The sequence below is a fragment of the Acanthochromis polyacanthus genome, chromosome 16, assembly GCF_021347895.1.
Source record: "Acanthochromis polyacanthus isolate Apoly-LR-REF ecotype Palm Island chromosome 16, KAUST_Apoly_ChrSc, whole genome shotgun sequence".
Classification (NCBI taxonomy): domain Eukaryota; kingdom Metazoa; phylum Chordata; class Actinopteri; family Pomacentridae; genus Acanthochromis; species Acanthochromis polyacanthus.
The window spans coordinates 7,673,638-7,694,704 of record NC_067128.1 but is presented as its reverse complement, the minus strand read 5'-3'; the positions used below and the strand labels follow the sequence as shown (position 1 = coordinate 7,694,704).

Sequence of the window (21,067 nt, the reverse complement as noted above, 5' to 3'; positions counted from 1 at the left end):
CATTAATAATAGCCACTTGTCAGGAAGGAAATCAACTCATGCTTTTCCCCACTCTGCAAGTTTTGTTTCTCACCTTGAGGCAGCAAACGTGATCTGATCATAGTTATTTATTTATTTGGGGTATTGTGTTGTGAGACTTTACAGGTAAATGTTTCCTCTTCACCAGCACCTGCATCTCCTCTCCAGAAATATTTAAAGGGCGAGTCACTCTATTAGTATAAAATAATATTATTAAAAAATGCATTAATACTCTATCACATATACTCCAGTTGGTAGCTAAAAATTGGCAACCCTGGTCTTTTTCAGTAGTTCTCAAAACCATTTTTTCCTGCAAGACACACATTTACATATAATTCTAACTGTAAATAAACATAAATTAAACTAATTCCAGTAAGAGTTATGTATAGAAAGGAAGTAGAACCACCTTATTTTGCTTTGAGCACAGTGAATAATACTTTATATACATTTCTAACTTGAAATATAACGTCACAATAACTTGAAAATAGTGTGATTAAGAGAGTACATTTTAAAGATTTGTGGGCTCAACATAGCCCGCAATGTTTCAAGATTCTAACATTATAGTAATAAAATATATAAAAATCATGACATTACGAAATGAATTCATTTGACTTTCTACAAAATAAATAAAAATCTGTAAATAACAGTCCAAGTTGGTGTTTTTTTAATTGTTTGGAAAAAGAAGAAAATTGATTCTTTAAAAAAAAGAAGATAAATGTGATCTTACAAACTTCTGTTAATTAATTGATAATTTTTAAAATAAATGTGATTTTAAAAAAAACCTTGCCATAGTAACAAATTAAATCTTAGCTGCCTCATCTTACCTAAAACGGAGTTCCCTTTTGGTGACGTAAGACGTAGCTCGGTAATCTTCGCAGTGAGCAGACTCAATCAGTCGAAATCGGACATTCATCGATGCGTTTGCATTATATACACATATACGAACCAAAACCTTACGTTTTTTGATCGTATAACTTTATTCATTAGCGAAAAGTGCACTGCAGATTTTTTAATCACCTTCTCGTCCTCGGAGACATCGACAGACGGGTGTTCTTCTCTCTGAGATCGATTAAAATGCCTGCTCCTTGCTGTCCCCTCGCCATGGCGTCGTGTCTCTGCTCTCTCAGTAACAGAAAGTGGCCGCCTCTCTGCTGCTGCTGCCGACTCAAAGCTCACAGACTCGCTCGGCGCCTCAAACCGCCATTTTGGAGTCAGAGAACCGAGAGTCGGCAGCAGCGACGAGAGAGACCGAAAAGGGGGACACGGGGCCGAGGTGAGAGACTCCGCGGCGGTTGTTATGGCGAAGGAGCAGTGGGGAAGATGGCCGGGAGGGAGAAAGAATTAAAAGATGGGGATCATGCGTTCACCAGGCAACCGAGTCTCTCCGCTCAAGTCCGCGGCGGGGGTACGACAGGCGCGGGCGTAGGGCCTTGCTGTCGCTGCGTTGCGGCGACAAGCGGGCAAAAGAAGTTCCATTAAACCGATATCATATCTTAATAGACAGTTTGGGCAGGGAGGTGGTGGCCTTAAAGAGACAGGGCCGATTTGAATACTTCATATTAATGGTGTGAGAGGACGTCGGTGTCAAAACGCTTCTGTGTTTCCGAAGCTAACCAGCTAGCGGTTATGATAAAAAGCTACATTAGTCAGGAGTTAGCAGTGAGGCAGTTACGTTGTAATTAGAGCTACATATTTAGGAAAAACTACTCGTGCTTATATTTGGGGTGCTAAAGCAGAAAGCTGCCAGTGTGTATACCTGCACCTTGACCCTTTACTATCACTGGAGAGGCAGCTAACGGTCGTTAGCCTGCAAGCTAATAAGCAGTGAAGGTTAGTTAGCAGCTGCCGTCTAACGCTAGCTTGGACTTGCAGGCTAGCAAATCATAACATGAGGACGAGAAAGCAAACGAAAAGAAGTAAAATATTCAATTACTCAAGTCTTACTGTTTATTAATTTTAGATATAAGGCTAAATTAGTGTTCCCTCTAAAAACACTGAACTCGTAGAACATGTAATGAGTACATAACGAGTATTTAATTTAATTACTGTGTTTCAAGTTTACAGTAAATTAACTGTCAAAACAACCACCTGTACACTTAGGAATTAAATGATGTCTTTGGCAGCACAATCACAGTTTGTACAATTGGTAAAAATCAATTATATTCATAATGACCCATTTCTGATGAACTTCTATGCTTGACATAAATATAGTATGTGCTATGATGGCTAAACATGCAAACAAGAATGTGGAGTAAGGGCAACTAATTAAAATGTTTCTTACAGAAGTATTTACGCTGAAAAAGTTAAAGTAAATGCATTCACTAAAAATTATGATTGCAACTAACTGTTATTTTCATCTGCAATTATTTTTGGGCCTATAAAATACCAGGAAAAGGTGAAAATGATCAATTTCCCAAAGCCTTTTCTATCCACAACCTAAAGATATTTCATCAGTTTGCAGTCATAGTGGAGAAAAAAAACAGTAAATATTTACATTTAAGAAAAAATCAGAAATTTTCAATATTTATTTCTTTAGAAATTATTCAAATTGATTAATTTTGAAAATGTAGTTCACAACTAATTGAATAATTGTTGCAGGCCTATTAGACTACATAACACTTGGCAAACAGCACTGCAGTTACTGCAATGGGTGAAATCCCACTAATATATAAAAATGATTTCTAGCAAATTAAAACGACTGATATGATAACAGTTTGTGCTAGCATGGCTTAACAAACTAGTTGTGCCAGATGCAAACAAGAATTCGAACCTAGTAAAACTCGCATACTTGAGCCAGTCAGAACATATTCCTTACAGTATTTTCACTAAAAAACAAACCATACAGTTGAAACACGCACTTGTAGGGCTGAAAGATGCAACAACAAAATGATATTGCGAATATTTTAACAGATGTTAAATAGTAAATGGTCTGAATTTACACAGCACCATTTTTCCTTAGTGTTACTCAAAGCACTTGATGTGAGTTGAGCCAGAATTTTAGTAAAAAATTGGTCAATTTTGCAGTTCTTTCCTACTACAACAAGTGTAAAAATGATGGTGTAATGATTCTGCTGTACTCTGTAACAAACAGACATGCTCCCTTACGCCTGGATGTCATTTGGTATGTTGTGGCGCATTTTACCCTCATCAAAAAATAGCAGCTCCTGTGATGTGGGTACTACAGTTGGACATGTTGCAATTTTATTAGTATTTTTGATTAATTGTTCATACCTGCTTAATACTGTTCAAAAGGTTCCCTTTTCATTTACTTATTTACATTTTGTGACATGGGCGAACAGCTGCATAGGGGAGTTGTGGTTAGCACTTTCGCCTTGCAGCAAGAAGATCCCCGGTTCAAATCCCGGGGTGGGCCTGGGATCTTTCTGCATGGAGTTTGCATGTTCTCCCTGTGCATGCGTGGGTTTTCTCCGGGTACTCCGGCTTCCTCCCATAGTCCAAAAATATGCTGAGGTTAATTGACTATTCTAAATTGCCCGTAGGTGTGAATGTGAGTGTGATTGTCTGTCTGTATATGTAGCCCTGTGACAGACTGGCGACCTGTCCAGGGTGTCCCCTGCCTTCACCCGAGTCAGCTGAGATAGGCTCCAGCACCCCCGCGACCCTAGTGAGGATAAAGCGGTGTGTATAGAGAATGGATGGATGGATGGACATGGGTGAACAACCTGTGTGTGTTTTATGTAATGCAGCACTTTTTAAAAAATCATATTGTTAGTATAACACAGTAAGTAGTACTCATCCATACTAGTCCCTTAGGCTGAACAATTAATCAATTTGAAAGCACATTTTGAAACAGAGCAATTACTAAATTCAAGATATACGTTATGCAGGACATCTATACCAGTTTGTCTGTGATTATTCGTTCATTTAACTGCTTACAGAATATAGAACATTTAGATGTTGCTCCTGAGCCATGAATGACCCATTTTCAGGTCAAAAATTGTTTGCAGAAAAGAACTAACATGTTTTCTCTGGAATTATTATTTTATTATTATTACTTTATTTTTTGTCACTCAACAAAGTCACAGCTTTTATAATAATTCTTCTAATTTCTGTGCCATGCCGCAGTTTATCTGAGCAGTCTCTAAGTTAGAATGTAGAGGAATTATTATTCTTATGGCGCCTCATGATGATTCATCACGTTATGATTCTACTACAGTGAATATTGAACTGAGGGGTGACTGAAAATATTCTATCACAATATCGGTGATATTGCAATAGGATGTTTTCCTTAAATACGTGTACACCACCGTAAAAACATGCGTTATTGTTGTCATTTGAATATCAGCGTATGACTGAGTTTCTTGTTCTTTTTCAGGGTTTTTTGCCCTTTTCTGACTATTAGTCTTGGAATTAAGAACAATGTCAGCTCTTACCACAGAGGTAAGTTCAGTGCTTAAACTTAAATTTGCTGAACGGAGTGTGTGCTCTATCATATTTCATGCTGCGGCAGTGGAGAAATGTAGCTCTGTATTATGAAATAAATGGCTGTTTTCCCCACGAATAGTGTAGGTGTCTGTTGTAGGTTACCTCTGGCAATGTTGATTATGTTTTCATATGCAATGTAGATTTGTGAGAAATGTACGGTGGAATTCTCCGTACTTTTGTTTGTAACTTCTGGTACAGTTGATTTATAATGCATTTTTTTCAAGTGTGCAACAAATTCATGTTTTATGTGATTCTGGAAAACATTTCTGTAGCAATCAGCTACAACTATCTAACAGAAACCTGGAATCTTATAACGCCAGAAGTGCTATCTACTGCAAACATTCACTGAAATGTTTACCACTAATGGGAAACTTGGCAAATAGCAAATTGCTGCACCAAGCTTTCCAAAACTAAAGTTGGTACATTTGGAATTTTTTTTTGGCAAACTGATTTCGTTTCTGCAAAGTTTGCCACAAACCCGCCAAAGCATTTTGCTTATGTAAGAGTTGTTACTGTGACAAAATTTAAGATGTAGGCACTAACTGAAAGATTTTATACCAGGCCAGAAGGAGAGTATCACCCTTAGCACAGGCTAGCAGGGAAAATGAAGACAAAACTCAACAGTTGTTTATGAAAGTCTCAGTTTACAGTCCTTAAGTCCTCCAGTAGGAACCTTAATATCTTCACTTCTTATATGTTATGTTGTTTAATAACATTAAAAACAGTATCATAGCCTCTCCTAGTTTCTGTACTGCTCTTTCTGATGTGAAGCATCCTATTCTTTCTATTTCTTTCTCCAGTAAAAGGTCCTGCCCTGCTGGGCAGACGTGTCTGGTCTGCATGGCGTCGGGGCCAGGCGGCCGGCTGGAGGTTGGGACATCAGGGACCTCCAGCCTGGCCAAACCTCTTTACCTGCAACGCTTAGAAAGATCTCTGAAGTTGGGCAGTTTTCTGCGCCAGACTGCTGCTGTCTTCAACAGAGACATAACCAGGTAGAGAAAAACAGGAGGTTAAAGGTGGATACACACTTCCTGCTACTAATGCCGCCTTTGGTTTGTGGGCACCAGATGCAGCAATTTTCAATCCTATCTAGTAGATAGAACATTGCTGATTTTCCCTCTTGTCATCTGTATAGTCGCTACAGTAACATCACTCTGACATTTACTGCTACAAAACGCGTCCAAAGAGAAAAGTAGATGTAAATGGTGGGTTTAGAGCTGCATGTTTCTCTTGTTGTAGTGATGACAGCGATGACAGTGATGGTGCATTGGGGACAGGACTATCCCTAGACTCCTCCAGTCAACATACAGCTTTGACAGTGAAGAGTGAGCCGTGTGAACAAGGGGATGGACTAGCAGACGGAAAGCCTCTTAATGGAGTTCTTCTGCAAGGTAAAGGTAAGAAACATTCTCAGTTAAGGGTTTGTAAATAGGTATTAAACCATCTGTTATTTTCTTTGCAAAATCTACACAACAGGTTTTTCACATCACTAATTTTGTTAACATTTTATCATAGTGGTTCAAAAAAAGTCTTGAAAAAAGTCCAGTAATTATTAAATACAAGCAATTTTGTTTAAAAATGAAATAATTTGCACCAGATGACTTGTTTGAGTCACCATTATTTTGTGAATAAGCTGTATATGTAAAGACAACAGATGGGTCATTCCATGAAAAATGAATCAGTGCTTCCCAACTGACCCTCTCAGAATCACCTGATTATTATTATTATTATTTTCATCCAATAACTTGTACGTCAGTTTTGGTTCTCCATTTTACAGCTATAATATTTTGGTTTTTATTCATGTCTGAAGGTACATCTTAACAAAGAGCAATACAGCTAGAGAGAGATGTTGCTAACCGCCCTGGAATCAACCAAATGGCTGTTCATTGCAGCCCTTGCAAGAAAATGCAGTATTTCTCCAAAAAGAACTGCAAAGAAAGAAGCAGAAACTCCTGCTCACAGTGGTTTGATAATGATTTCCAAAGCGGTGTCTTATTCACATGTTGCCACACATGCACACCTTCACTGGTGTCCTTTATCTCTTCATGGAAGATGCAGTTCATGCATATTTATATTTCCTTTTAAACTCTGCAGACCAAAAGGCAGATAAAACGAGTCTCTACAATTTTACCAAGCTGAAGAAGAACAGGAAATGGCTCAAGGTATTTACACTAACAAACTCTCCACTATATTTCCTGTTGATTAGCAGATTAAACAAATGCCAGTAAATTAAACTTGTTTAGAGCATTTTGCTGCGGTTTTACTTTCTGTTTTACACTGTATATCATACATCTTCTGCTTTTTATAAACACCTTCTTCTTCCGTCTCCTGCAGAGCATCCTGCTGAGTGATGACACCACCGACTCGGACACGGACTCGGATGACGCTAACTTCAGTTTATCTCGGGAGGAGCTGCATGACATGCTGAGGCTGCATCGACACACCAGACAGCATCAGAGCAAGTTCTACTCCGACCGGGAGGTACAGAAGCACAGACAGACCAAACGCAGTGCCTACTAATGTTTAGAATGCAAGCGATTTATGTGTTTGATGTGGCATCTTTTTCCTGCAGCTTCACCAGTATCAGTACTACAGCACTGGACTCCTGTCTAGTCATGATCCCTTCTATGAGCAACAGCGTCATCTGCTGGGCCCAAAGAAAAAGAAAATTAAAGATGAAAAGAAATTTAAGGGTAAGAAAAACAGTGAAAGGATGAATAACTCAGCATTTATTGAAATTGTGAAGAAGATTTACATTTAGTTTTTTTTTCTTTTAGCCAAACTGAAAAAAGTGAAGAAGAAAAAGAAGCGGGGAGAGGGAGAATTTCTGGATGAGGAGCGTCCTTATGTCACTAAAATCTTTGCTAAGTTTTCCCATGATGCTCCACTGCCCATGGTCAAGAAGAAACACCTCACTGTTGAGCAGCTCAACGCGCGGCGGCGGAAGGTCTGGCTTACCATCGCCAAAAAGGAGATCCCCAAGGTCAGTGTGTAAAAGACATGGCCACAGACTCATGCCCATATGTTTATGGTTGAGTGTTTTGATTTTCTGCACGTTTTTAAAGTTCTAATTGTCCTGTTTATACTTTTTTGCAGTCTTTCAAGCAGAAGACCTCTGCTAAGAACCTAGTTTTGACCAATGCTAAGAAGGTAAGGGAAGTGTGCGCACTACTGTATGATGAAAAAGAACTTTCATGTCAATGAGCAACCTTTTTGTTAAAGATTCTTAGTTTCTTTTCACCTTTTTCTATTGATGGTTGACTTGTTGGTGCAAATTCCTAATTTATGTGTCAAGCCAGAGTAAAGTGTAGCTTGAAGTCCATGTAAAGCTACACGGAACACTTGTGTTCTGAGTTTGTTACACAACAGAAAAGTGTGTCATTAAACACCCCGCCAAAGTTAAAGTTTATAAATTTGTCTTAAAAATGCTGAAAATTGAAGCGGCTTTCTCAACAGCCCAAATGAACCATCCTAACCGTGCAAATGGAGGTGAGTTTGTTTTGACTGAACCGAACAGGTCAGATGTAGAATCATAAACAAACACTGCAGATACAGAATATCTTCACTACTTTGCAGCTTTGGACTAAAATGACCTCTTACAGTAAAACAAGCAATCATTGGCGGATATTTACTGCAGACAATGGCACCATATGTTAGTGCCTGGAAGGATAAAGAACTGTGGTGATTATCTGTGCTTCCCTGCTGTTGTAGATGAAAGTTTGTAAAACTACGCAGTATAAAATTGTCTCTGCAGAAGTTGTATGTGCCTTATCACAAAATGAGCCCACCTCTTGTTCATCTCATCATTCAGAGAAAAACAAGACTAAGTTCCTCTGCACATTCTAACATCCAAGAACAATACATTTGCACAGCTAGCGAGCAAAATCAATCCTGTAGTAGATGTAATCACTCCCTATTCACTCAGCAATGCTTAGTGTACTGTAGGTATGGCTGCAGTGTTTCATCAAGCCATAATCCCGAAAACAAAACTGATGAAAAGTAGTTAAACGGGCTAACCCCACAATTCAGTACTGCATAGTTCAGTCGCCTCATATCTTTTCAGTAATTTATTTTATGTGTTAAGAAACAAGTCTTCATTGTCTGCTCTGGTCACCGCAGCTTGCTCATCAGTGCATGCGAGAAGTCCGGCGTGCAGCTATCCAGGCTCAGAAGAACTGCAAAGAGACGTTACCTCGTGCCAGACGCCTCACCAAGGAGATGATGCTCTACTGGAAGAAATATGACAAAGTGGAGAAGGAGCACCGGAAGAGGGCCGAGAAGGAAGCTCTGGAGCAGCGAAAACTAGACGAAGAGATGAGAGAGGTAGGTGACGAGCAAGTTGTAACATCTTTATCATATTACACTTTGAAAATCATAAGTGGTGCTTATTTTCTCTGTGTGCTGCTCTTTGTCTCTCACAGGCCAAGCGTCAGCAGCGTAAACTGAACTTCCTCATCACCCAGACAGAGCTGTACGCCCACTTTATGAGCGGTAAAGCCAGCGTTGGAGGTCCAGGAGGAGACGCAGCTCAGGAGGAAATTCTGAGGAAGCTTGAAGACACTGCAGCCCAGAGACAGATCGACATTGGAGGAGGAGTGATGGTCAACATGGGACAGGAGGACTATGGTATGAACCGCTCAGTCAAGTTTAATAAATAGGAACACAGTATTGATGACTGAATTTGGAATATCTTGACTCACTTTGAAGAATTATTGACCAGTTGTCAAATTCAGAGTGAAAAGTAGCACTTATTGTTTTGGTTTTTTCTCTTTAGCGGCATTCTTGTCTAGAGGTTTGTTTTCAAGTTATAATAAAGTCTTCATGTGCTTTTGAGGAGCAGGAATATTTGTGTAATAAACCACAAAACTATGAAGCGAGTCATTTTTAAACAATAATCGCATATCTTCACAAGTTCCAGTCTGTTGTTTGCTAATGCTGGTGTTCTGTAATTCATTTCATTTACCTGATGAAGTGGGAAATACCTGGTTAATACTTCATTTTAAACTTTACTGGCAATGTACTCCTGTATATGGGGAAAGAAATGTCAGATTGAATGTGTTTCTAATTCTTTTGTGCCATGTGTTCGCCTATGATTACAGATAGCGAATACTACAAGTCTCAGGCCTTGAGGAATGCCAAAGAGGCCTACCAGATTCATCAGGAGAGAGTACGTTGACCATGTGCACCTCAGAGATGCACTTATTCCCTCATGTCATACAACCCCACCTGTACTGTGATTAATCTCCAAATCTTTCCTTGTAGACGCGAATGTTTGACGAAGAGGCCAAAGACAGTCGCAGTGCATCCCTACACACTGCTGCTAGTTTGTCCTCGGCCCTTGGCTCTGGTTTTGGAGAAAGCTACAGCCTTTCGAATCCATCCATCCACGCAGGGGAAGAGATTCCTCAACCCACCATCTTCAACGGAAAACTCAAAGGTTACCAACTCAAAGGCATGAACTGGCTGGCCAACCTCTATGAGCAGGTACCCACGTCTGTCTCTACTTTGAAAGAAAGATTTTCGTGTCATTCATTTATGATTACCGTTTTTGTAACACTCAATGATTCTCTCAGTTGTGAGGTTGATTTGTGCAGTCTGATCAAAAAGTTCAGAAGGTTTATAAAAATCAAAAACCGTACCTGATTTAGGTTTGACCTGTATCCGCTTCAAAGCAGCTTCCTCTGCTCCCAGTGCTCCTGCAGTGCTGAGAACACTTCCTCAAAATCCTGTTTTGTAAACATTATAAGCGCCATCTGTCATGCGTTGTAAATCATTTTTAGAGCAAATACAAAGTATTAGTAAACAGGGAGACTATACTGCAGTAATTGGAAGTGATACACCTTTGCAATAAAAATGAAAGTCTTGATGTCTAGAGCTCCAGCACAAAACTTTACGGAAAGACATTTTATTTATGTTTTATCATGTTTAACTTTTTGAACATTTATCCTCCATTGTTGAGCTGTTACTCATAATGTGTAACCGATCAATAGCCTTGTTGACAAGACATTGCTTGAAACCACAGTGTTGACTAGAGAAAGACGGCTGTGAAATCTGAATGAATCTGTGAAAATTCATAATAATACTGATAATTTTAAAGAAAACTGCATGTTACTGCTTGCCTTTGGACTTTTTGATAGCCCCTAATATGTTCAGTTTTAACATGGTTAGAGATGTGAATTGTCAAAGGGGTTTGATGTTAAAATTTTGGTGAAAAGAGTTCAAGAATAATGGCGGAAAGCCATTGGTGTAATACAGTGCTCATCAGCATCGTTTTTGGTCAGCATTTGTGTTTTCAGCATCAGTCAAAACACATAATTTTGAGGATGTTTTTAGTTTAGTCATTGCTCTGTTTCTTGACTTTTCAATGATTCCATGATATTTTATGATCATTCATGCACATCAGATGATTGTTTTCCTTGGTTTTCTTCTCATTTCTGCAGGGAATCAATGGAATCCTGGCAGATGAAATGGGTCTGGGGAAGACAGTTCAAAGTATTGCCCTGTTGGCCCACCTGGCAGAGGTGAGAAACAGAACCAGATCAGCAGGTTTCATTCTTCCAAAACCGTTTGTGGAATATTCGGCCGTCTCTGCTATTGTTTCTGACTTGCAAAAACATCTATTAGGCAGCTTCTGTGTGCACCTGCATCCTCTAAAGAGTCTCTGGCTGAGCTTTTGGCAGGTGCTGGAACATTTCATTGAGCTGGTTTCATTGCCGTAAATAGATGATTTGTCGACACTTTAGATACCTTAACTCCAACAAGGGGAAAAAGTGGAATTCAGGGGAAATGTGTTCTTTTCAGTGAACTGTTGCTGACAGCATGCTGAGCTCCGCCGGGGCTTCCTGTTATTGGGTGCCGCTCACACATGCAGCGACCACCTGTTGCAGAGGCTGATGATGAATTCTCTTTTTACTGTTCCTGCTCAGAGAGACAACATCTGGGGTCCATTCCTGATCATCTCTCCGGCGTCCACACTCAACAACTGGCATCAGGAGTTCACCCGCTTTGTGCCCAAATTCAAGGTGAGAATTTAAAACGGGACCAGCGGAAACACCTGCAAACACATGTCCCCAGAATCCCCACATCTCCACTTCTATTGTTCTTCTGTCGTCGTATTTTTAAACCCGAGCTGTGTTAGTTTTGTGAGAAATGCTGTTTTAGAAGCTGTAATCAGATATGAAGCATTTTTAGAACTGTCCATTAGGCGGCAGTATTGCTGCATTGCTCACGCACGACGACAAAGCTGTTTCTGGTTTTGTTGCTGTTTTCCAAAAATCCTTCTGCACGCCTTAACTGGCCTTTGATGGACTAAAATCATTTGTCAAACACATAAATATGTCAGCTACACTCGACTGCACACACACTATAATATGCATAACGCTTCGTTGTGCTCAACATTCAGCTGTGCCCACTTTCTCAGCGAGTTTTGAAATAAATCAGTTTCCAGTTTGTTTTGCTAATGAGGTGTGAAAAGACCCTATTACACAATTTGAAGATAAGCTTCCTGAGCACTCAAAGCAAGACTGACTGAAAACAATGGAGTACCAGCTCGTGTTGAGTGATGCAATGATGTGTAAATCTTTTCACATCACATTCCACATCAGCAAATGCTGCAGTGATTCATATGTGATGCTATGTTGCCTCTGAGAACATCACGGCGGCTGTTTTTCTTGCATTACTCAGTGTAACTGTAGAAGTTCTGAAAGAGTAGGTTAGATGCAGAAGTTTCACACAGTGATTCTATTGGTTTATGCAAATTAACTGACAGAACTGACACTTCTTTTCCTTTGTTGTAATATTGATTATTTGTCCATCAGGTGTTACCATACTGGGGAAACCCTCATGATCGCAAAGTGATTCGCAAATTTTGGAGCCAGGTAAAGCTAAAGGGATTTTGAAAAGACAATTCATGAAGCTACATCACTGTTTCTTGTCTGGTCATTAAAGGCTGCGTTGTTATTTTTCTTTCTGATCCATTTATTTTTTTGGATAGAAAACCCTTTACACGCAAAACGCACCATTCCACGTGGTGATCACGAGCTACCAGCTGGTGGTCCAAGATGTCAAATACTTTCAGAGGGTCAAGTGGCAGTACATGGTCCTGGATGAGGCCCAGGCACTGAAAAGCAGCACCAGGTAAAGCATTAATGTTTTGTTTTTACCCGTTAGCATGTCCGTATTGTGTGTTTCATATGCTAGTGTATATCCCCAAACACATGCCATAGTTTACATTTTCATTGTTTTGTAGAATAAATGAACCATTTAGGATACTTTGCATATGCTCTCACTTTCAGCTGCTTTAGTAACGGCACTATTCCAACTAAATTTGGTCCCAGAAAGAAAAATCTAACTAAAAGCCGTTATTCTAGTCGCTGCACGCTGATATGGACAGAATCCTGTAGTTTCCTCTGAGTTTGGTAAAACATTCTTTTCTAAGGCACAGTATGCATGGGAAAGTGTTTTCAGAAATGATAAGTGAATACAGTTTGTAATAAATCAGTACAAATATGCAGAACAAGGACACAGTTCTTTAAATCATTATGGAAATCAATAATGAAGTCTGGGAAAAAAATCATCAGCCTCCACAGCTGCATGACTTTGCATCATTTCTCGGCTTTTACTGGTCAAAAAGTACAAATTCACTTAGGAAATGTTTTTGAAAAAGCTTTAGTCACACTCAGGTCAGTAACTGGTATGATTACTTTATACTAGATAATAGATACGGATAATAAATGCTTGTTATATTAGATCCGAAACTCAATTTCTGTTCATTTTCAGTGTTCGGTGGAAAATCCTGCTGCAGTTCCAGTGTCGAAACAGACTCCTGCTCACTGGGACTCCCATCCAGAACACAATGGCCGAGGTGAGCAGCGTTTGTGAGTGTTGGCAAGTGTGTGCGCGACTCAGAAGTGTTAACAACCTCGTGTTATTACTGTCTCTCAGCTGTGGGCCCTGCTGCACTTCATCATGCCCACATTGTTTGATTCCCATGAAGAGTTTAACGAGTGGTTCTCCAAGGACATAGAGAGTCACGCCGAAAACAAGTCTGCCATCGATGAGAGTGAGTGCAGCAAAAATGTTTCTCTCTCAGCTGCATTTTTCCCCTATTTTCCACTTGACGACACATAATATTTTTCACCTTGTTTGTTCAGAAATTATGTAATTTGTGTGTCAATGCGCAGCTTTTATCGCTGCTTACTGTTGCATGTAGATTGTTTTGTAGTTAAACGTGATTGTTTGATGTTTGTGTTTCAGACCAGCTCTCCAGATTGCACATGATCCTGAAGCCCTTCATGCTGCGCAGGATCAAGAAGGATGTGGAAAACGAGCTCTCAGACAAGGTATTTGCTAAACCGCGCCTCCTGTCCAGAAGTGTATATTTAAACAGAACAAATTTTAAACATGAAGTTGTAGCTGTTCTCAGTTTTCAGTTTTTAAAGGTCCAAAAATGGTAATTATTCCAAATGATGTCCTTGGTTCTGGGCTCTGGCTACAGGAGATTTAAAATCGAAACAGATTTTGAAATCAAGTTCTACCCACGGAGATACTTTACAGACATTCTTCTTTCCAATGTTGGAAATGGACACACTACAAGATTACAAAAGTAGTGATGCATGACACACTATTATCAACATTATCGTGACAAATACAGAATTCATGGGGAAATTTCATATGGAAACATGGGGGCGTTTTAGTCTAGAAATGTTTCTCAACTTGGTTCTATGTGTACAATTTTTTGAACCATTTTAAATTTATTTTTTTGTTAAAATATCATTTTTTATTTTACTCTAAACTGCTCTGATTTGTATCCATATGTGTCTCCTGTCTAATCTGTGTAAACACAGACTGTAGTTCAGCCAAAAAATTCTGCCATGTAACCATTGATCACGGTTAAATCAGTCATGGTTTCGTAGTTGCATCGTGGAGAACTTAATTTTTCTGCTGCAAAGAGCTTATTTTTGGAAAAAAAATTATAAATGAGACATGCTGAATACAATGATTGTGGTGAAATGTTGAGATTTCAGGCTTAGATTTGGTAAACTAAAAGGAATTGCACATCACACAGGATGGAAAGTTTGACTATTTCTTCTGTTTTTACAGTTTCTGACTGATTGTGTCACTATGGCAATTTTTCTTTTATAGACAGCATGCCTTTGAAACCTTGTGGCGGGTTTTGGAGTTCAGAGGGTTTAACATTTTCAAATATTGGAATATATCACGGTCTAGTAGTTTCCGATAATACTACTCTGATAAGTTGTGCAGCTTTGGGTTGTAGTTTTAAATTAAAATACTTTCCAACCCCGCTGGCGGGTTTTGAAGTTCAGAGATTCTTTTTTATGGCACTGATCCAGGTTGTTTTCTCCTGACTAGATCCTTGCTTGTGTTGTATCTGCTCTCAGATGTATGCTGCTTTGGATAAAGCATCTGCTAAATGAAATTGTAGAGTTATCCAGGGTTAAGACTGGATCTCTAAAACCCCTCACATTAATGAATGACAAAATAGTCGAGGCCAAACTCTGATTCAGACCAAAATCCCAGACCAGAGTTCTCCTGTGACTGTCTGTAGAGGTGAAATGGGGATAAAACGCCCCAGAACTCCTGCAGTCTGAGCTCGACATGAGAAAAAATTTGCATCAGGCACATAAAATCTCACTACTTAATTTAAGAAGAAGAATTACAGTATGAGTGTGCGCTGAAAAAGTTTGGCTGAATTTAATTTTAAGTGACAGTTCTCACTTAATAATGCAGCGTCACATGTTGTCAACAAGTAGATAAACTTCCTTTGTCTGCTGGTTAAATCTGCAGCGTCCCTCCATCTGAGCAGCTCATTCACACAGAGAGTGTTGTAATAAGAACGTGAATGATGCTCGCGCTGGCAGATCCTCCTGACAGATGTTGGACTCGGGGTCTCCTGCTGTCACAGGCAGCGAACACATACTCACTCATCTACTGTGGGAGTCTCGATGCACAGAGTCGGAGGAATGGCAGAGTTCACCACTCCCCCACATCTGTCTTTTTCACTTTCCCCTGCACCCACATGATGCAGCCCTGCCAGCCCACTTCCTTTACTGCTGCGCTCTCGCTGGTTTTCTCTTGTTTTGTCAGCGGGCTGACGCCAGTGTCGGCCGTCGAGGTTCACTCGCGGTCCATGGTTGGTTTTTATGGTTCGCTCGCTGCTTTCATTAAAGTGTGGCATTAGATAAAACCCAAAAGGTCGATGTGTGTTTAAAGAATGTTGACGTTTGCACCCATAAATTAATTTTTGGTTAGGCTCATGTGAAATCGCACACAGTGTTTTCACATGAGCATAACAGAAGAGTATTGTGGACTCAAAAAAAAATGTTGCAGGAGATTTTGACTTGAACTACACCTGCAAATACATGGCTGCATAATATATTGATACAGGATCAACATTACGATGTGCAAATGAGCAGCAGTCAAGTTGCAAATGAAATCAAATATCATGCTGCAACTTTTTTTTGCTGCTTGATACAAAAAGAAAACTCACAGATTTCTCATTTTCCATGATTGATCTACAAAACAAGTCTGTCTGATGCATCATTCACTCTAAATTGAGGCTTCTTGGATACTTTTTTCTTTCTTTTTGAGTTTTGGACCACAGGGGCTCCACATGTGCACAACAACATGAGCAAGAAACAGGAGTAAAACGCTGACAATGAAGATTTGGTTGGAACAAAAGATCCTTTATATATATGTTACAGAAAGAATGATGTTGACCAAAAACAGTCTGCTGTGTCTTGCAGTTTTTGCCATGACATGCGGCAAAACGATTAATAGTTTCGTTTAAATCTGCAGCACAAAACTTGGTATGATGAGAGCAGAAATCAGATCTGATTTTCATCCAAACCAAAAAAAAAACTATTCAACTTTTGCACTGCATCAGAAATGTTCCAAAATGCTTTCTTCACCTTTTTCAAAATGACTTTCCGATACATTCTCCTGCAAAATCACCGCAATCATTTGAGAATGATGGATTCTTTCTAAACAGAATTATTCAAGTCATCTGATTTTTACAATAGATACTACAGAAAAACAAAATATTATGATGTCTTTTTTCCAACAATGTGCAATCGTACACAGAAATTTCCCTGTGGGTCTGTCCTTTTCTTGGCTTTACTCAACCGAGGAAAACAAGATAATGGTATTGACATTGCTTTAGTTGTACAGTTTTATTGACTCCATCCTGCTCTGCTTTATGCCTTCAGATTGAGATCCTGACTTACTGCAAGCTGACGTCCAGACAGAGGCTGCTCTACCAGGCTCTGAGGAACAAGATCTCCATCGAGGACCTGCTGCAGTCCTCCATGGGCACTGCTCAGCAGGCCCACAGCACCACGTCCTCCCTCATGAACCTGGTCATGCAATTTAGGAAGGTACGAGCTGCGGACCATTTGGCTTGCAGTGCAAAAATAGTAATAATTACAGCTGCAAAGAGTTAAAATTCAGGTTATTTAGCTGCAACAGATCTTCAAGAAGACTTTGAATATTTATTCTTTAGTAATAGAACAAACAGGCATGCTGCTTTGTAATTTATTTGCAACTTTTTGTTGTTTTTGTGCAGGTGTGCAACCACCCTGACCTGTTTGAGCGTCAGGAGACACGCTCTCCTTTCCACATGTTCCTCAAACCTTACACCATGTCCAAGTTCCTCTACCGTCACGGCCTCGTCCACGCACACAACCAGGCCAAGAACAAGTAGGTTCTCTCAGAAATTTTCACAGACACACTTGATCCTCACAAATATACCCCTGAATCCAATAAAAGCAGGCCTATTGCCATTTCCACGTACATTGTTTTGAGGAGATATTTGAAATTGCTGTGCAAACACCGTTAAATGTTAGAATTTTTCGGCAAATCTTTGTCCTTGCAGACAGTTGCTGAGTTGGGACTCACACAGGGCTATTATACCAATTATAGCTGTAAACGTAGGAATGCTGTGGGTTTAACTGGAATCAAAACCCAAATTCCCAGATTCAGTCTCTTTAGCTGTCTCTCATATTTAGTGGTGTAACCTGGTCTTTTTTTCTCTCTGTATCCTTCTCAGATTACTTCAGGTGCTGTTGTCTCCTTTCTCTCCAAATCACATTCAGCAGTCTCTTTTTCACAGGAAAGGTGAGCACATGCCCGATTTTATTTCCACAATACACAAAACTCCTGCTAGAACCAAGACGTTTTCCTCTTATCTGACATTTAGCCCTCAGTTTCATGTCATTTCTTCCAATTTGTTTCAACGTTTTTTTCTTTTTCCTTCAGTCTTCATTCTGCTTTCTGTTCTTTCTGTTCCAGGTGACGACAAAGGAAGCTGTTTCTCCTTCTTGCGCTTTATTGACGTGTCACCAGCTGAGATGTCCAATCTAATGCTGCAAGGCACCTTAGTGAGGTGAGCATCAGGTTTTCATCTTCACTGTTTTCCACTCTGTTTGGTAGAAATAAAACGGTGTGGGTCAACACACTCCTTCTCAACAAGAAGACCGGACTCCACACTGTCTGTTATGTCTTTTCGCAAAACAATAAACATCCAGCAGCTCTGGAGGTGTACTCTCTGTACAGAAACTGAGGTTTAACCCTCCAAACCCTGTTCATTTTTTTTGCTAATTTTAGCTAGTTTTCACTGCAATATTAAGTCCTGCACCTCTATGGAAACAACCATTAGTAGAAGGAGAAACAGCTCAGAAATGTCTTTTTTTTGCAGTATGACACAGTTAGAATGCCATAAATCACTGAAAAAGAGAGAGAAATGTTTTTTATGTAATGTCACAAAGTAACAACCATACATCAGAAAAGTGGCCACAGATGTTACCGACACCGGAAAAAGCAGCGCCTCCATGAGCTATAGATATTTTTACAACCTCTACAGATTCTGTTTTTCACTCTATTCTCCAACTGTAGAATAATGTTTCGCCATGCTGAATGTATCCTCCAACAACTTGCACCTCTGTTTATTGTTTCTGAGCCATACTGAATTTATTTTAATGATCCATTTGGTTTTATTTTCATCTCAGTGTCTTGTAGTTTCTACTGCGTGTGACTGAAAATTTTATGTCACAGTTTTAAGCTTCGATACATTTACAGGTTACTGCCTACATACGCAGGATTAGGTCTTTCAGAAAGTTGAAAATCTGACAATTCTTTCTGTTTATACAGTTTCAGGCTATGATTATTGGTATAGTTTGGGCGTTTTTTGAGGATAATATGCCTTTCCAACCTAGTTGCCAGCTTTGTACAGCAGTTATGATGATGACAAAATTCTTTTATCAAATATTTCTATGAAAATCCTTTGAGTTTTTGTTTCTTGTCTTCCACAGATGGTTAGCACTTTTTCTGTCCCTGAAATCTGCATACCGGCTACACAATCAGCGTTTGTTCAGCCTTGAAGAAGAAGCCAGAGACGGGGCGTCACAGACCGAAATTAAATGTCTGTCTCGTAAGGACCTGATTCTGTGGCTGAACAGACCCAGCGCCTTCCCCAACACCCACACCAGCCCTGTCCTGCAGGTAAAAAACATTCACAGACTGCAATCTGTAAACGAGGAAATCTTGAGTGGCCATCTGCGGTTTGTGTGACAGAAACAGCAGCAGGGAGACATGTGCTGCTGACAGTGCTGAAACTTCCCCCTGAGCATCAGGCAGTGTTTGGCCACACATCTTGCTCTCTGCCCTGAGCTTCCTCTCGCTCCTCTGGGATACAGTGTTGGAACCTAATCCTTCTGTATCTCTGTGACCCAATAACGCTGACTTCCCTAGTTTATATCTCCGGGGCCTGTCTATCTGCAGTCTATTGTCAGCCCTTAGAGGAAAGCTCCAGGAGTCATTGAAGCATTTTTTCAAGAAAAAAAATGAAGAGAAAGTAGAGAAAAGGCCAAATTTTCAAGCCACAATTTTAGTTTTTTCATGCTATCTTAGTCCTTCTTTTATTGTGCAGATGTTGAATCATCATAAGCAGCTCCTGTTTGTTACTTGGGTGTTATGAAAACAGTTTGACTGGACGCTGCTCTTTCTAGAGACACTGGCTTTGAGAATACTGGTAGCAGAAGTTGGTGTGGATTTGTATATGGCACCAGTGTGTTGCTGGTGGTTTGTGGCAGACTGTAAGATTTGGACAGAAATGGCACATTGTTTTCCATGAAAGTATTCTGGTAGCTGAGCAGTCTGTAGTGTTTGTCAGCTAGGTGTCTCAGGGGATGAATGTGGTGCACCACAGCTCTTTTCAGCTGCACTTGAATGGTTTCATGTGTGTTGGACTCTTAGAGCAGTGGGGTTACGCTGAGACAGCACATATTTCCTGTGGGGTTTTTGTGTGTATTATTTGGCAATATGCAAATTTAATTGCTAGTAGGAAAGAGTCTGTACAATGTGTAGGAGCCAGTTCAAATATACAGAACTGTACAGCTTCAGCCTGTACTCAACTCTGTTACTGCAAGTGTTCCAGGCATCCTACTTGGCTAACAAGCATTTGAAACACAGCAAACAGTTAACCAGATATGTCTTGCGCTAAAACCAACTTAACTTAGATGGAAAATACTCAGGAGTAGTAAACTAGATACTGTCGGGGTAATTCCATCCCCTTCTTCCTGTCCTGGCCTCATCACACTGAATCAGGCAGCTGCCTGGTGTCTTAGGTTCCCCCCTGGAGCGGCTTAAGAAACAAGCAGAAAAATATAAGAAGCAAGAAACTGAAACTCGCCGACACCTGGAGAGCTAATGCTCTGTGTGCTGTATGACCACACTGACCCCAGACTCCCACTTGAGCTTGAAGAAATTACTCACTCCCACAGTTTTTGCCAACTTCTTTCGACTCCTCATTTTTCTTTTGAAGCTGTGTGTAGCTGGCACACAGTGCCACTTCTCTCTGCTTGGCTCATCTCTCTCTGGCTGTGGACTTGACACTGTGGTCAGTATTGCTTTCAGCTTTCCTGCTGCTCCTGTTGAGAAACTGAGAGAAAACCAGGCAAGTCTGAATACCGAATGCCCTGAGTTTTACCCATGTAACTGTGGGGTGCTCCATCAGCTGGGTTCTCTGTTTCTCAGTATGAGTCTCCATGTGTCCCAGTATAAAACAGCCGCAGGTTATAATCTACCAGAGTTTCTCCTGCATAGAGAAATGTTGCTGCCCCTCCAAGAAGGGTTTTATCAGCGCTGAGGGGAAGCTCAGCTGCACTAAAATGATAAGAATTGAAAATAACAATAGAAATTAAATTACCAACACTGTGAGCCCAGAGCAAGTGGAGTTTCTTCACTGAGAGTTAATTTTTCACTACGATATAAAGTCCTGCTCCTCTATGGAAACTATACAAGCATGTCTAGAAGTTGAGATAACTTAGGAAAAAACTTTTGTTCATTATGATGAAGTCATAATTTCATAAATCATAAAAAAAGAACAAGTGAAAATTGATGAAATCAATGTGCAAAAGTACCTACAGGTTTTTACCAATACTGGAAAAATAAATAATGGCTCTGTATGCAAAGCACATTCTGCAGTTCAGCTGAAAAAAGTTCCTGAATTTTTGTCATATCACTGTTTGCCCCTGAGTCAGGTGTGTTAAAGAATTTTTTTTGTTTGTTCGCTTTCACAAAATCTTTG

The 21,067-nt window shown here is 40.0% G+C and overlaps 1 protein-coding gene across 3 annotated transcripts in view; it reads left to right on the top strand.

The window, feature by feature from the left end:
• Positions 1–679: 679 nt before the first annotated feature.
• ino80 (INO80 complex ATPase subunit) overlaps positions 680–21,067 on the top strand; it is a 53,028-nt gene continuing 32,640 nt past the window's right edge. Inside the window, exons 1-25 of one of the 3 annotated variants that reach the window (XM_022203287.2) lie at positions 680–1,291; positions 4,355–4,419; positions 5,265–5,456; positions 5,704–5,855; positions 6,559–6,626; positions 6,799–6,945; positions 7,037–7,157; positions 7,242–7,447; positions 7,561–7,614; positions 8,584–8,787; positions 8,886–9,090; positions 9,564–9,631; positions 9,727–9,948; positions 10,905–10,985; positions 11,391–11,486; positions 12,282–12,341; positions 12,458–12,600; positions 13,243–13,327; positions 13,408–13,525; positions 13,720–13,805; positions 16,692–16,859; positions 17,048–17,181; positions 17,531–17,598; positions 17,773–17,866; positions 18,792–18,981. In XM_022203287.2, coding sequence (XP_022058979.2) covers positions 5,305–5,456; positions 5,704–5,855; positions 6,559–6,626; positions 6,799–6,945; positions 7,037–7,157; positions 7,242–7,447; positions 7,561–7,614; positions 8,584–8,787; positions 8,886–9,090; positions 9,564–9,631; positions 9,727–9,948; positions 10,905–10,985; positions 11,391–11,486; positions 12,282–12,341; positions 12,458–12,600; positions 13,243–13,327; positions 13,408–13,525; positions 13,720–13,805; positions 16,692–16,859; positions 17,048–17,181; positions 17,531–17,598; positions 17,773–17,866; positions 18,792–18,981 — 2,922 coding nt within the window. In that variant the 5' untranslated portion in view covers positions 680–1,291; positions 4,355–4,419; positions 5,265–5,304. Of the gene's footprint in view, positions 1,424–4,354; positions 4,420–5,264; positions 5,457–5,703; positions 5,862–6,558; positions 6,627–6,798; positions 6,946–7,036; positions 7,158–7,241; positions 7,448–7,560; positions 7,615–8,583; positions 8,788–8,885; positions 9,091–9,563; positions 9,632–9,726; positions 9,949–10,904; positions 10,986–11,390; positions 11,487–12,281; positions 12,342–12,457; positions 12,601–13,242; positions 13,328–13,407; positions 13,526–13,719; positions 13,806–16,691; positions 16,860–17,047; positions 17,182–17,530; positions 17,599–17,772; positions 17,867–18,791; positions 18,982–21,067 lie in introns of all 3 variants that reach the window. The other 2 variants (XM_022203286.2, XM_051960998.1) reach the window with 2 other exon arrangements.